Below are 14360 nucleotides of genomic sequence, written 5' to 3' on the forward strand. Positions count from 1 at the left end.
GTCAACTCTGGCACCACTCTATTGACCCGTTCTTTCCTGTCCAACCACGCCAGGAGTTTCCCTGCCTTATCACCAACGTCATACAGGCGGCCCTGTTGTTCCCTACTGAGGGTCTTAGCGGCGTTCGTCACCAGGTCCCTATACTCCGCCTGCTTCAAGCAAAGCTCATGCAGTGAGGACTCTGTAACCTCCTCCTCCATAGCTCCCTCAAGGGCCGCGATCTCCTCCACTTGCCGCACCTCGCCATCCCTCCGATTCTTGGCAGCCACCACCAGGGAGAGGGCTTCCCCCCGAAGGACGGTCTTAAAAGCTTCCCACAGCGACACCGCCGAGTCCACGGTTCCCAGATTGTCCTTAAAGTAATTATCTACCTTCTTTACCAGGGCGCTGCGCATCTTGGGGTTTCGGAAATACCATGGGTTGATGGGGGCCACCCTCCCTCCTCCCTCCCGACCTAGATCCAGCCGGATCCACACTGGCGAATGGTCAGAGATAACGCGTGCCATGTGCCTCGCCTCGGATATCAACGAGGCATGCGCGGCCAGAGTGAGCAGGTAATCAATCCTGGAGAGGCTACCATGCGCCCCGGAGTGAAACGTGTATTGACTCTGTGTGGGGTGCCGGAGCCTCCAGCAGTCTATCAGACCAAACGTATCCAGGAAGTCTGGAAGCCATTTCTGAGCCCCCCCCTGTGTCCCTGGGCGGGTATCTATCCAACAGTCCGGAGCCCACAGCGTTGAAATCCCCTCCCACTACCAGCATTCCCCCCGGGAGAGTCAGCAAAGCCCTGCCCAGTTCAGCAAATGTGGAGGCCTGCAGGGCCGGCGGGACATAAACCGAAACCAAAACCAAAGTCCTTCCTTCCCACCGCCCCGCCACCGCCACCGCCACAAACCTCCCCCTGTCGTCAACAATGGTGGAGTCCACCTCAAAAGGCAACGATGCTCTAACGAGGATGCCCACACCCCTGGACCCAGAAGAGAATCCCGAGTGTGCAATGAATTTATACCCCTTCCTATTCAGGGCATAGCACGTATTACCTATGAGATGCGTTTCCTGCAGCAGGACAACATCTGGCATTGAGCGTTTCAAAAATTGCAAAACAATCCCCCTCTTGATGCGATCCCCCAAACCATTAACATTCCAGCTTATAACACTTAAGCCTCTACCCCCCATCCTCAAACGGAAAGAGGCCCACCCCACACCCGAGGAGCCACCATGGAACAGCCCTGAGGATAATCATCATGCCTTGCAAAAATAAACCCCCCAACAACAAACTCAAAATCCCAAAAACTCCCCCCACCCTGCACCCCTGCTGCAGCTTACAAAGCCCCCCCAACTTGCAGTGTGCCTGTCGCCCTACAAAAACAAAAAATCTACAAAAAGTACCCTAAGGGAGGAAAAGAGCACCCCTCGCCCTCCCGCAACCCTCCACAGTTACTGCACTCTGTTCAAATCTTCAAGGATGGTCAAATCAAGTCAGGCCGGCTCTGGGATATCAGCCCTGTCCATCCCGGCCACTGTCTCCATGCTCGGCTGTGTCGTCCCCCGTCCCCCGTCCGTCGCCGGGGCAAAGCGTCCAGCCATTCGTCGGCCATAACAGGAGAGTCAAAAAAGAATGTCCGATCTTCATGCACCACCCGTAGTCTGGCAGGGAAAAGCATGGCATACTTCAGATCCAGTTCCCGAAGTCTCCGCTTCACCCCCAGGAAGCTCTGTCTCTGCACCTGCTGGGTGAAATCCGGATAAAAATTCACCGACGCATTCTGGAAGGGGACTGGGCCCGTCACCCTCGAAGCTTGCAGGATAGCGTCCCGGTCTCGAAAATGAAAGAGCCGGGCGACAATCGGCCGCGGCGGGGCACCCGCCTTGGGCCGCCCGCCCGGCACCCTATGGGCCCTTTCCACCGCAAAAAACTTTCCAAGGCCCTTAGGCTTCAGATGATTGAGGACCAAATCCTCCACCAGCAGGTCCGCCGAAGCCTCATCCGAGGACTCCGGGACCCCGATGACGCGCACGTTGTTGCGCCTGGCCCGGCTCTCGAAGTCCTCCAGCCGGCGGGCGGCTAGGTCACTCTCGGCCCTCAACTTCCGAACCTCGGTCTGCAGATCCGCTACATCATCAGTGAGGCCCGTGGTCTTGTGGTCCAGGTTCTTAACGCGTTCGTTTGTCTTGCCCAGGTCCGAGCGGATCAGATTGACATCTACCAGGATGGCATCCACCTTATGCGCCAGGGCCTCGAACTGTCTCCCCATCGAGGACTGCATCCCGTCGAGCGCGCCCATGACATCCTGTAGGGAGAGCTCCGGTGTCCCAGGCGAGTCCTCCTTCTGGGCATCCGGCGCCTGGCTCGATCCACTCGGCGATGCTTTCAGGAGGGCGTAGCGGTCCATACTGTTGACTTGGGAATACGTTCCCCGCCTGGTGGACTTAGTCTTCAGCCGATCCCCTTCTGCTTTGCCCGACATAATGGACTCCAGGCAGTCCAATGCAGTTAAGACTGTTCCCTCTCAGAGAGAGGAATAAGGAGTGAGCAGGTCTGCCTTGTGCTGCCAGAGTAGCGCGCCGAGCGTCCTTGGGGTAATAAAGCCACCCAGAGCTCTACAGTGTCCGGGCAGACAAAGGGAACGAAACCGAAAGTGAAAGAGCGAGGACCTCCGTCCGACAGTTCACACCTCGCCAGGCCGTTGTTGATCAACTAGGAGTCGGGCATCCTGCCAACTCTAGCCCCTGGCATCCCCGGGAGTTAGGCCGCAATCTTCCGCCAGTCGTAAGTCCGGTTCCCGATGGGCGATCCGACCGTGGGTAACATCAATCGCCTCCCTGACAACTCAGCAACACGGTGCCATGCATACCATCAGGATTAGAGACCGGATAGTCGACGGAGGGCGCGAGGGTCTCGGGAGCTCTAAGCTCACGCGGCCATCTTGGTCAAGCGCTAGGCTCCTCCACCACCTATTGCATTTTCAATGTTTGTTTTAAATGTGGGTTTCTAGTGGGGTTAATGCCCCTCCTTTTTTTTTTTTTTTTTGGAATAAACTTCCAATGTGCCCCCTGGGAGAGGAGGTGCAGCAAGACTTTGGGTGTAAGCCCACAGGCCCATGATAAGGAGGCATCCACCATGCACTATCCTCAATGCATATTACCTGGTTTCTAGTGGGTTGGTTATTGATTGCTTGGGGGGATCATGGTCCTGGGGCAGTTCCCCAAGTAGGCATCCACTAGGGAGAGACCTTTTCCCCATTTCATTGTTAACCACTCTTGTTGTGACCAATGCCCTGATTCTGTTATGCTCCTATGCACCGATCAAGTAGAGCAACCACTCATAATGGCACGATCTGCTTGTGCTTAGTTTGATGTGACCGATGCGTATCATATCAAACAAATGAGGAATAATTCACAACGCGGGAAAAAATATCTTGCGACTTTTTTGTAATGGTTTTGGTGCTTGGCCGATCCAGTGCATTAGCGAGCAAATGCATGGATAAGAGCTGGTTCTGCGCTGCATTTAAGCAGTCAAAAAGTGAATCCCTGCCTGATGAAATAATATACTTATGAATCTGATGAGAATTGTTCTGCTAAGGGACAGTTATTTAGAAGCAAGTTTTCCACTATGTCAGAGAGGACTGGGTAATTTTGATTCCCAATATGATAATTACATTATTCCACTTTTGTGTATGGTTGATATTCTTATAACAATTTCTATAAAGGATACCAAGAGCTGTTACCAGTTTGTAACTTTATTTTACTATGCTTTTTTCTCCCAAATCCTCTCTTGTTGGTTATAAGTGCTGTATTTGTAATTGCCAATTTATTTAAATTTAGGGCATCCCTGGGGACCAAGAAAACCAGGCCCTGGTTGAGCCTCCACAGGCAGTCAGCTCTCCAACTCCACAGCCCACCACCCCTGTAGCAGGAGCAGGAGCAGGAGCAGGAACAGCAGCAGTTACAACAACCACCACCACTACCACCACAACTACAACACCTTCATCAGGCAGTAAGTTGAATCTTTTTGGCAAGGATTTCTGAATATTCAAATTCTGTGCATGTATTCTAAGAAAGCAGCACTTACTTTTAGGTCTAGCACTCGCCCAAAAACCTTTTGATGTTCCCAAAAGTATCCGTCTAACATAAGCGGGCCACTGGAATGATACAATTGTGTGGCTGCAGCGATTTTCGCATAGTTGCGGATTAGGCACTTTTGCCATATAATTTATCATCTTTTGCATAATCTGAAGATATTAACAACAAAAAAAAAATTGTTCAAACGTTTAACTGAATTACTAAAAATGCAGCGAAACATGTTGCCGCACAGTGGAAACCCATTTGAAAAGGTTCATTGGTTGCTTATTGCAATATGTGGGTGTTTACATTAGGTGCGACCAATGCCCAGAGAGTGTTAACAAGTATAAAAATTACAAAATAACGAAGTAATGCTATCACAAAGTGTGCTGCATTACGCCACATAATTTTCTTTTTCTGCCTGCAAAATTATTTTAAACCTGCTGCATAATTTGGCCCTCCTCTACCACATGATTGCAGTAGCCCTGGATAAGATTTATAGCCAGCCCTCTGCTTCCATTGGTCTGTTATTGTGTCACTCACATTTTTTCTTCAGCCCACTACAGCGTATAGCGTGGGGTAGTAGTTCTACTTGAATTGGGGCTTAGCAAAGCAATCATTTTTTTAATTATTTTTTTTCAATTGGTTCTAATATTACCTTGCTTTTGGATTTGAGGGGAGTGAGTTATCTTGGCCATTTTGCTCTTCTCCTTTATTCTGTAGTTTGACTGTATAGTTCAGTCATCAGCAAAAAATTAAGGTGTTGATGAAACACTATGTAAACAGTGGATAGGCTTCAGCGGGGGTAATTGTAAATCTGAGGAAATCATGTTGTCCTCAGATTATTTGCGGCTATGGTAGTTTGTTTGGCACTCGCCAAAACATTTTTTCTTACAAGCACATTGGCAAAGGCAATAGGTCTCACCTTTAGGACCTACTAGTTTGACAGAGCTTTGGTGTTTTTTGTGTGTGTTTTTTAAAATTTTTATTTAAGGCAAAGGGCCCGGAATTTGTTTCCTGCCTGGTCCAGTTTTGCTTCCTCAGCCCATACTCCTCATACACCTCCCGCAGCACCCTCTCAGAACAAGAAGAAAAAACAAACAGTGGCTTTGGGAGACAACGAAGGAATGGACGAATGGAGGGAGGCGAAAAAGCATCACATGAGGTAGATGAGCGCAGGTTGGGGGGGGGGGGGGGGAAGTACCCTAAAGAAAGCTTACAATGCAAAGGAAACTAACTTGGATTGCAGGGCAGGGATTGGGGGAGAGAAGCGCGCCAGGGAGATGTGGTAAATGTATTATGGAGTAGTTCTGTAAAAAGAAAGTATTTCCCTGAAAATACATCTTCAGGGTTTTAAGCCCTGTGAGGAATGTCACAGACAGATATGTCTCTGATCCCCACTTGACCTACCTTTTGTGCTTGGGGCCCTCCCATGACTTCACGATCTGCGGTGACTGTGATCTGGAAACGTGAGGCAAAGATCTCCAGTATTAGATCTTTCATAGATTCACATGCTTGAATCATCCCCGTCGTCGTAGTGGGAGTCCCACGGTATACATATAAAAGCAGTAGATAATACTACAATAGGCTACCATGCAATGAACAGTCACTGCAATAGCTTATCTATTTTCTTTTATAAAAAAACGAAACTTAAGTAGCAGCCAATCAGGTGACTGCACCCTCTAGAACAATCCCAAGAGAGGCTAGGTTCCTCAGATATTCTACCGCACGTTGTGTGAAAGGGAGTATCCCTGAACTCTGTTCAGTTTTCTCTTCAAAATTCTAGATTTCAACTCAGAATGTCGGGTTCTTCTAAGAAAGGTCTCTTCAGGTTGTGTGGATCCTGTGGTAAGAAGAGGCTGCATGCTGAAGATCCACATAAAAATTGCATCTACTGCCTTTACCCTCAACATAAGGTAAAAGACTGCAAAATCTGTAGGACTTTTCTACAACAACCCTCAAAGATAGAGAGGGTAGATTACTGATTTGGCTTCAGAAAGTAAAGCATAAATCTGACGTCGTCCTAGGATGAGTAGCGCTCTACCTCACAGGCTTCTAAGGAAACATCCAAAAGGGGAGAGCTAGACCACTTGACTCTCCTAAGGTTTCCAAGAAAAGGACTTCTAAAAAGTCTTGTCAAGAGGATACAGGCACCTCACAAAAAGGAAAGCTTCCTTTTCCAACTGAGGGAAAAAGCCATAGAAAAGCACTCTTCACAAAATTTAATGAAAATTTCAGTCTCTAGAAAGCTTGTTTCACCGACTGCGTTCTCTTCTGGGTCACAGTCGACGCACAAATCACCTTCTGGACATGCTTCTACCACGCAATGGAAAACATCTTCATAGTCGACAACTGTCTCGCCGACGGCGCTTCCAGTGACAATGATGGCTTTAACACCGCCGACTAGCTCATGTGTCTCAAACGACTACAACCTTGTCGTCGGTGTCCTCGTCGATGACTGTTGTTCCATCGACGACCTAGTCTACGACCGCGTTGACGACAATATCGTCTACGATACTGACGATGACTTCATCTTCTGTCCTGTCATGTCATCATCGACGACGCAGACTCCGGTAACTGTCGACGAAGTTGACGATTCTTTATCCCACGCCTGGTCTTAAGCATCTATCGTCCTTACAACTTAAGCCTGTGTACCCGTCGACGACGTTCTCGTCGACTACACAGTCGACGGGGCATTTTTTTGCAGTATCCAGCAATAGGTTCACCTTTGCCACCTTCAACCTTTTTAGAGGAGTCTGATGACGATGTAATGTTTGGACCTGCTGATAGTCCTTCTCAGCTGCATGTAAAATACCAAGAGGAAGATGATGAATTTGAGGGTTACTACAAGAATATCGCCCTCCTCATGCAAAGATTCAATATATGGAACAAGTTAATGAGCCTATGGTCCATCGTCCTGTGACTCTGGTACAGGACCTTCAAGATTTACTGCTTGATAACCACACACGCTTTCTTTCAGTAGTTGTTCTTCCACCACTGCCTACCTCTTCTCCACCACATACCTCTGAACCTTTGCCTATGACCTCTCCTCTGCGGGAAATACTATTTTGCCTCAACATCGGGACACTTCTGATAAAGGAGAAATTGAGGACAGTCAACCTCAAAAAGATGGGCAGTAAGGGATGAATAGAAGTACTGTTATAGTGACACCCGCTTCTCCTTCTCTTCAAACTGTAGAGTCTCCACCAGAAGATGTTGGTGGCTTTTACGCTCAAATAGAAAGAGCAGCTTCACGTTTTCAACTGTCTTTAACAGTCAAGCAATCAGATTGCTTTCTCTATGATTTCAATGATCTGTCCAGAAAATCTGTCAGATCTATACCCATTATAGATCACATCGAGGATTGAAGGTGTAAAGATAATGAGGACACCTGCCACAGTTATCCCGGTCTTGCCCAGAATCAACAAGAAGTATAAAGCGCCTGACGATGCTCCAGCGTGTTTGGTAGAACATCCGAAGCCTGACTCTGTTATCTCACAAGCTGCCCAACCGAGATCAAGGAACCCTTTAGCGCCCATTACTGCACCGTCTGACAGAGAAGGGAGGCACCTAGATAACATTGGCAAAAGATTCACAACCACCTCAGGTGCTACAGTTCGTGCCGCTAACGTTCTGGCGATTCTAGCCGGATACGAGCGCCAGATGTGGTCAGACATCGCTAATTTCATAGATCTCCTTCCAGAGGATAAAAGGATGGAAGCAAGAAAGATCCTGTTGAAAGGGGAAAGATCTGCATCCGAGATTATCGATGCTTCTATGGACATTGCTTCCTTGGTCTTTCCTAAGCTCGCTGGAGCTGCTGTCCTCAAGCGCCAGGGTTGGCTAAAGGCAACAATGTTCCGCCCTGAGGTGCAAAGCTAAATTTTGGACATGCCATTTGATGGTGAAACACTTTCGCCAAACATATTAATGACGCTTTGCAAACCACCAAAACAGACACGGATACAGCGAAGGCCTTGGGAAATATCCAATAGAGATAGACCCCCTTTCGTGGAGCACGTGGCAGAGGAGCCTACTTTTTTCGAGGAGGTTACCTGAAATACTAGCCTCAGACTTGCACCTCTTTAAGACCATTCTACTAGCAGCAACAGCTATACCGTGCACCACCACAAGCTACTTATTCCAGACAATATAGACGGAACCAGCAAAGTCAACCCAGGGATTCAGTCAGAAAGCAGTGACGACGCCTCGCAGCATGCCGCCCTTCCCTTCTCTACTTCACTAAAGAAAATTGCCCTTTCTCATTGCCTACATCAATGGCAGAAAATAGCAGAAAGATGGGTCCAAGATATAATAAAATATGGCCATACCCTAGAGTTTACCACAACGCCACCCCTCATCCGCATAAAAAATCAATACCACCCCATCTTCAATTGCTAAAGAAGGAGGCTTTGCAATAGAATGTGTACCACGCCCTCAGAGAGGAAACCCCTTCTACTTCTGTTTTTTCCTGATAAAGAAGAAAAATTTGGGAGAATGGCGTCCCATTCTAGACCTCAGAAAACTCAACAAATACCTGCTGAAAAAATACTTTTGAATGGTAACTCTCCAGGAGATACTACAGTTTCTGAACCATTCGAATTTCCTAGCAAGCATGGACTTGGACAGCGCATAATTCCCTATCCATATCAATTGCATGCAATTGAAAATTTCTACGTTCCTCTGTGGGAGGCGCACATTATCAATTCAAGGTGCTTCCCTTTGGCCTTCGTTCAGCTCCTCGGGTTTTCACCAAGTGCCTAGCTCCCGGGGCAGCGTACCAAAGATTAAAAGGCCCATCTTTCGACAAATGGCTGGTGAAAGCTCCTTCTCTTCATCAAGCTTCAGAAGTCATCTCCTTCTGCCTTCAGCTCTTCCGCTCTCTAGGGCTGGCAGTAAATCTTACAAAAATCTATTTTAGTACCTTCTCATCGGATAACGTTTCTAGGAGCAACATTGGAAAATCTCCGAAACAAGGCATTCTTATGAACAGAAAGACAGAACGCCATTCTATCTCTGGCTCTAAATCTCTACAAAAGAGTTCGCTTCCATCTCCTCAAATCATTTCTCAGAATGTCTTCCGCCATCCTCATGGTACATCATGCTAGCCTAAGGATGAGACATTTTCAGGAGCAGTTGGACATCCAATGGCTTCGAGTAACAAGATCATTCAACGACGACATTCGGATTACACTGATCATGAAAAACGCACATCTTTGGTGGCAGTCTGCCAGCAATCTCTCTCTGGGACTGTCTTTCCTTTCTTCTCTTCCAGAGTTTGTTCTGACCACAGACTCATCTTTGGAAGGCTAGGGAGTGCATCTGCAAGACCTCCAAATAAGCGGCAAATGGATTCTCTCTCTTTCTCTCTTCTCTCTTCCCTCTCCCTCTCCCTCTCCCCCTCCCCCTCCCTCGCCCTCTCCCCCTCCCTCCCTCCCTCCCTCCCTCGCCCTCTCCCCCTCCCTCCCTCCCTCCTAAACAAGCAGGGAGGAACAAGATATCCTATCCTTGGAACCTCAAAGGATCTGGGAATGGACCCTGTCAAATCACTTGGTGATCAAGGCGGAGCACCTCGCAGGAGTAAAGAACAACATGGCATACACCTTGAGCAGGTTAAGTCAAACAAATCACGAGTGGGAACTCAATCAAATGATTCTCGATCACATTTTCCAGAAATGGGGAACACCCAACTTGGACCTATTTGCGTTTCAATGGTACCAGCGATATCAGTTCTTCGCCAGCATGGAACCGCAGATAGGGTCATGGGGGAGTGCATTTTCAATAAGATGGTCCGGAATCTTTGCATACACTTTTCCCCCATACACCCTCCTCTCCAGAGTACTGATGAAAATGAAACGGGAACCGTGCCAACTCATCCTCATTCCTCCTCGTTGGCCCCGCCAGCACTGGTTCACGGAACTACTCCTGCTGTCACAGTTCAAGCCTTATCGCCTGCCAGTGTCACCCTCTCTCCTAATGATGAACAAAGAACAGATCCTGCACCCGCATCCAGCTTCTCTGCAATTGCATACCTGGAAACTGAATTCAAAGATTTAGTCATCCCGAAAGACTGTAGAGACCTAGTATCCAGAGCTAGAGCTGAGTCCACTACTAAAACGTACAGACTAAAATGGAAACGTTTTTGTTCTTGTTGCCTTCAGAATGGCATTCACCCTCTTCTCTCGAACAAATCCTGCCTTATCTCATCTTTGGCAAAATCAGGTCTGGCTTAGGCTTCAGTGAGGGTCCACTTCGCAGCACTATCCCGATACAGACGCACGTCTGACACCTTTTCTCTCTGCTCTTCTCAAGCAGTTCATGAAGGTATTATTTATGACTTTTCCCCCATTAGGCTTCCTTCATCAGAATGGCGCCTTAATGTGGTCCTGTCTCAATTAATGAAACCACCGTTTGAGCCAACCCACAAAATTGAGCTCAAGTTCCTCACATGGAAAGTGGCTTTGCTTCTCGTGTTTACTTCTGCTAGGAGAGTAAGTGAAATTCAAGCCTTCACCATTAAGGAGCCTTACCTACGCTTCACAGAGGACTGTTATGTTAAGAACAAACCCTAAGTTCATACCAAAGGTTCCATCTCAGTTTCACCTTAATGAGCCTGTTATTCTGCACACTTTTTTCCTGCAGCCTTCTTCACCGGCGTAGAAATCACTGCACTCCTTGGATGTCAACCGATGACTTAAATTTTGCTTGCAAAGAACAAAGCAGCTGCGCAGAACAGATCAACTGCTAGTATCTTATGGCCCTTTAAGACTGGTTTCTGCGGTTACAAAAAGAACTATTGCACAATGGATCGCTGCTACTATTCAACTCAATCATACTAAGGCAGGTAAACTGCCTACAATCAAGGCAAGGGCGCATTCTACAGGAGCAGTTTTCTCTTCTGCTGCTCTTTTTGCTGGTATTCCACTGGACAAGATTTGCCGTGCCGCTACATAGTGTTCATACTTTCATGCTGCATTATTGCCTAGATATGCCAACTTCTAGCAAAGCAGCAGTGGGACCGGCAGTCCTACGTCATCTATTCCAATAATGTAAGCCTCTATTATTAGAGGTGTTTTTTACTTTACATTGTGTGATGTATATACATTCATATCTATGTCTTGTTGGTACTTTACTACATGATATATGTTTTAGTATTCACATGTATATTGTTACCCATCATCCTCTACGGGGTAGATATGTATATATTTTACAGTACTTTTATACATGTATACCTATGCAACTGCTAGCTATTCTGATTCAAGCATGTGAATCTGACTGATCCAATACTGTAGAAGAAAAATAGTTACTGGAGAACCGCAGTTACAGGTAAGTATCAGTATCTTTCATAGATTCACATGCGACTCACCCTCTTCCCCCTGAGAGGCTTCCCTTATTCCCCAAAGTTTACAGCTTCACACTTGTGCTTGAAAATCTGAGGAACCTAGCTTCTCTTGGGATTGTTCTGGAGGGTTCCGTCGCCTGATTGGCTTCTACTTAAGTTTGATTATATTTACAAAAGAAAATGGATAGACTATTGCAGTGACTGGTCGTTGCATGGTAGCCTATTGTAGTATTATCTACTGCTTTTATATGTATACTGTGGGACTCCCACTACGATGACCGGGATGATTCAAGCATGTGAATCTATGAAAGATAATACTGGAGAACCGTAGTTACAGGTAAGTAACTGATTTTGTTTTAGGTCACTCTGCATAAGGAGTGACGCATCATTTGATCTCGTTCCCGGGAGACGTCCTCGTCAAGGTCACATTCCACCAGTATGTTCAAGAAGTGATCTAAATGGGGACTCCAAGCCCCCTGGGGGGAAACCTTTCCGGACCTCGCTCGGTGCCAGTTGGGCTCGCTGAATAAGCTCTCAGTTCCCGTCTGCTCCGGAAATGATGTGCGGGCCCTATATAGGTGCCCCTCTTGTTCTTTCCGTGTTTCCAGATATAGATAGCTTCTAAAAAAAAAAAAAACAGAGACCACTTTTAAAAAAAAAAATTCAGTGATTTTTACACTGTGCAAGGGATGTCACCTAAAACAACAGGTTTTAAGCCCTTCAAGGACTGTCGTAAGCAGATGTCTGTGACAGATCCCCACCAGGTTTTCCTGTGGTGTTGGGCCATAACTCCGAGACCTGCAGAGTCTGTGTGCCAATGTACCGGAAGGACATCGGGGAACACAAGGCAAAACTGCGTCTCCTAGCACAAGGCTCAATGGGCTGCTCCAAATCCTGCTGAAGGTCCAAGACTCTATCCTGTTCACGGAGTTGACTGAGCCATTCTAGAGGCCTCTTTGTTATGCTCCAAGTCCACAGGTAAGTACAAAAAACGTAAGCAAAAGCGGAGTTCCACTCCTTAATGCCATTACCACTCCCCTGACAAAGTGTGGGCAGCGCCAAGCCTTTTTCCCGCTCCCCAAATCGGCTGACTTCAGAACCAATTCCGCAGCTAGTTCCAACTCAACCCAAGTGTCCGAGACCTTCTGCCACGCTTCCCCAGATTATAAATTCCACACAGCTCAGGCGCTTTGGCTCTCTACCGACTTCCTTGGCATATCTTTGGATCTCTACCGACTTCCTTGGCATGCCTTCGGGCCCCAAAGAGCTGAGAGGCCATCCACATGAATTACCGCCAGCAGGTTGGCCATTGGTGTCAGCTGGATCCTCTGAGCCACTTCTGCCCTTTGCTCCACTCCTGTGCCCACAACCACGACATGCCTGGGTACATAAACGCCAATACAGACTTTGGCACTTGAACACGTGACTTCAATTGTCCACTGACAGATTTGACGCTGGTCCGACTTTGACTAACATCACAACTGTATCCAACCGAGGTTCTGCACTTTCAGTACCTCAAGTCACACAAAATTCTTTACACTCTCTTTTTGGAACGGACTCTTGACTATTATGACCAGGTGTGAGAAAGTGGGTTTCTGTTGCAGTAACCCCCCCCCCCCCCCCCCCCCTTTTTTTGCCTAATAGCTGATGCACTTTTTCTTGTTGTGCCCTGGGCTCCTGCCAATCAGGTGCCCAGGACCTGTGTTCCTTCCCTAAAATACAAACTCCCAATTGGCAAACCCTGGCCACATGTCAGCCCCTAGTAAATGGTACCCTAGGTACCCAGCGCCTTGTGACCAGGGAAGGCCTCTAAGGGCTGCAGCACTCATTGTGCCACCCTTAGAGGCCCTGTACCCTTACACACACACACTGCCTTTGCAGGCTGAGTGTCTGGGTGCAGGACAAAACAAAGAGTCGACATGGCACACATCTCTGTGTGCCATGCCCATCTCCTACACTGCCAAGGCATATGTCAGCCACCCCTCTGGCTGGGTGCCTTATGCCTATGGTGTGGGCACAGGAGCAGGAGCCCTGTGCCCCTACAGTACCCAGGTCCATTCATGGGCACTGTAAGTACAGTGCTGCCATTTACAAGTACATGGTGCTGAGAGCTCGTCAAACACGAGCTCCACAGCACCATAATGGCAACACTGAAGACTGGGAAGTTTGGTATCAAACTTCTCAGCACATTAAACCCACACTGATGCCAGTGTGGGATTTAATGTACTAAGCACCCCAGAGGGCATCTTAGAGATGCCCCCTTACAGCTAACCTACAATCCACGTCTGCTCTGAGGCTGCCCAGGCTGCCACACAGCAGACACGTTGCTGGACCCCTGGGTGGGAGAGCCCCTGCTCTCCCGGGCCTGCAACAATGCACATCCTGGGTGAGGTGAGAAATCTCCTCCCCCAGGATGAGCAAAGGGAAGCTTCAAAGGCATGCCGCCAGTTGGAGTTTCCCCAGGCCACTGCAACCCCCCACTCTGGCGGGAAGCTTGGCCGGAAACCCCATACAAGGACAGGGGATGTGCCAGCCTGCCCACCCCACCCCTCAGGTGGGGGAGGCGAGGTGAAGCACATCTCCGGGCTCTCGCCATCTTGAAGATGGGAGGCCCTACCCTATCAGGATTAGGCTACTGCCCCCCTCCCACAGGAGAGAGGCAGGATAGGGGGTGTACCCACCCCAGGACAAGGACCCATTGGTCCCTGGCCTTCACCTACCTGTAACGCCCCTAAATCTAGTATTTAGGGGCCCCCTGAACCTTCCTTCCCCAGATTCCAGATAGAAACCTACAAGAAGAGCAAGAAGAAAAAAAGACCTGCCCTGCAGCTGCTAAAAAGAGGAAGACACCAACTGCTTTGGCCCCAGCCCTACCGGCCTGTCGACCCTCGAACCTGCTCCTGCTCCAGCGCGGCATCTCTTGTGGCCAGCAACCTCAAAAATCCCGGAGGACCTG

The 14360-nt window shown here is 48.3% G+C and overlaps 1 protein-coding gene across 2 annotated transcripts in view; it reads left to right on the plus strand.

Moving 5' to 3' along the window:
- Window positions 1-14360, plus strand: part of RAD23B (RAD23 nucleotide excision repair protein B) — a 354987-nt gene that overhangs the window by 232203 nt on the left and 108424 nt on the right. For both annotated transcript variants that reach the window (XM_085641292.1, XM_085641291.1), the window contains exon 7: window positions 3826-3997. In XM_085641292.1, coding sequence (XP_085497418.1) covers window positions 3826-3997 — 172 coding nt within the window. The remainder of the gene's footprint in view (window positions 1-3825; window positions 3998-14360) is intronic.

This window comes from Triturus cristatus, chromosome 2_2, assembly GCF_964204655.1.
Source record: "Triturus cristatus chromosome 2_2, aTriCri1.1, whole genome shotgun sequence".
Taxonomy (NCBI): domain Eukaryota; kingdom Metazoa; phylum Chordata; class Amphibia; order Caudata; family Salamandridae; genus Triturus; species Triturus cristatus.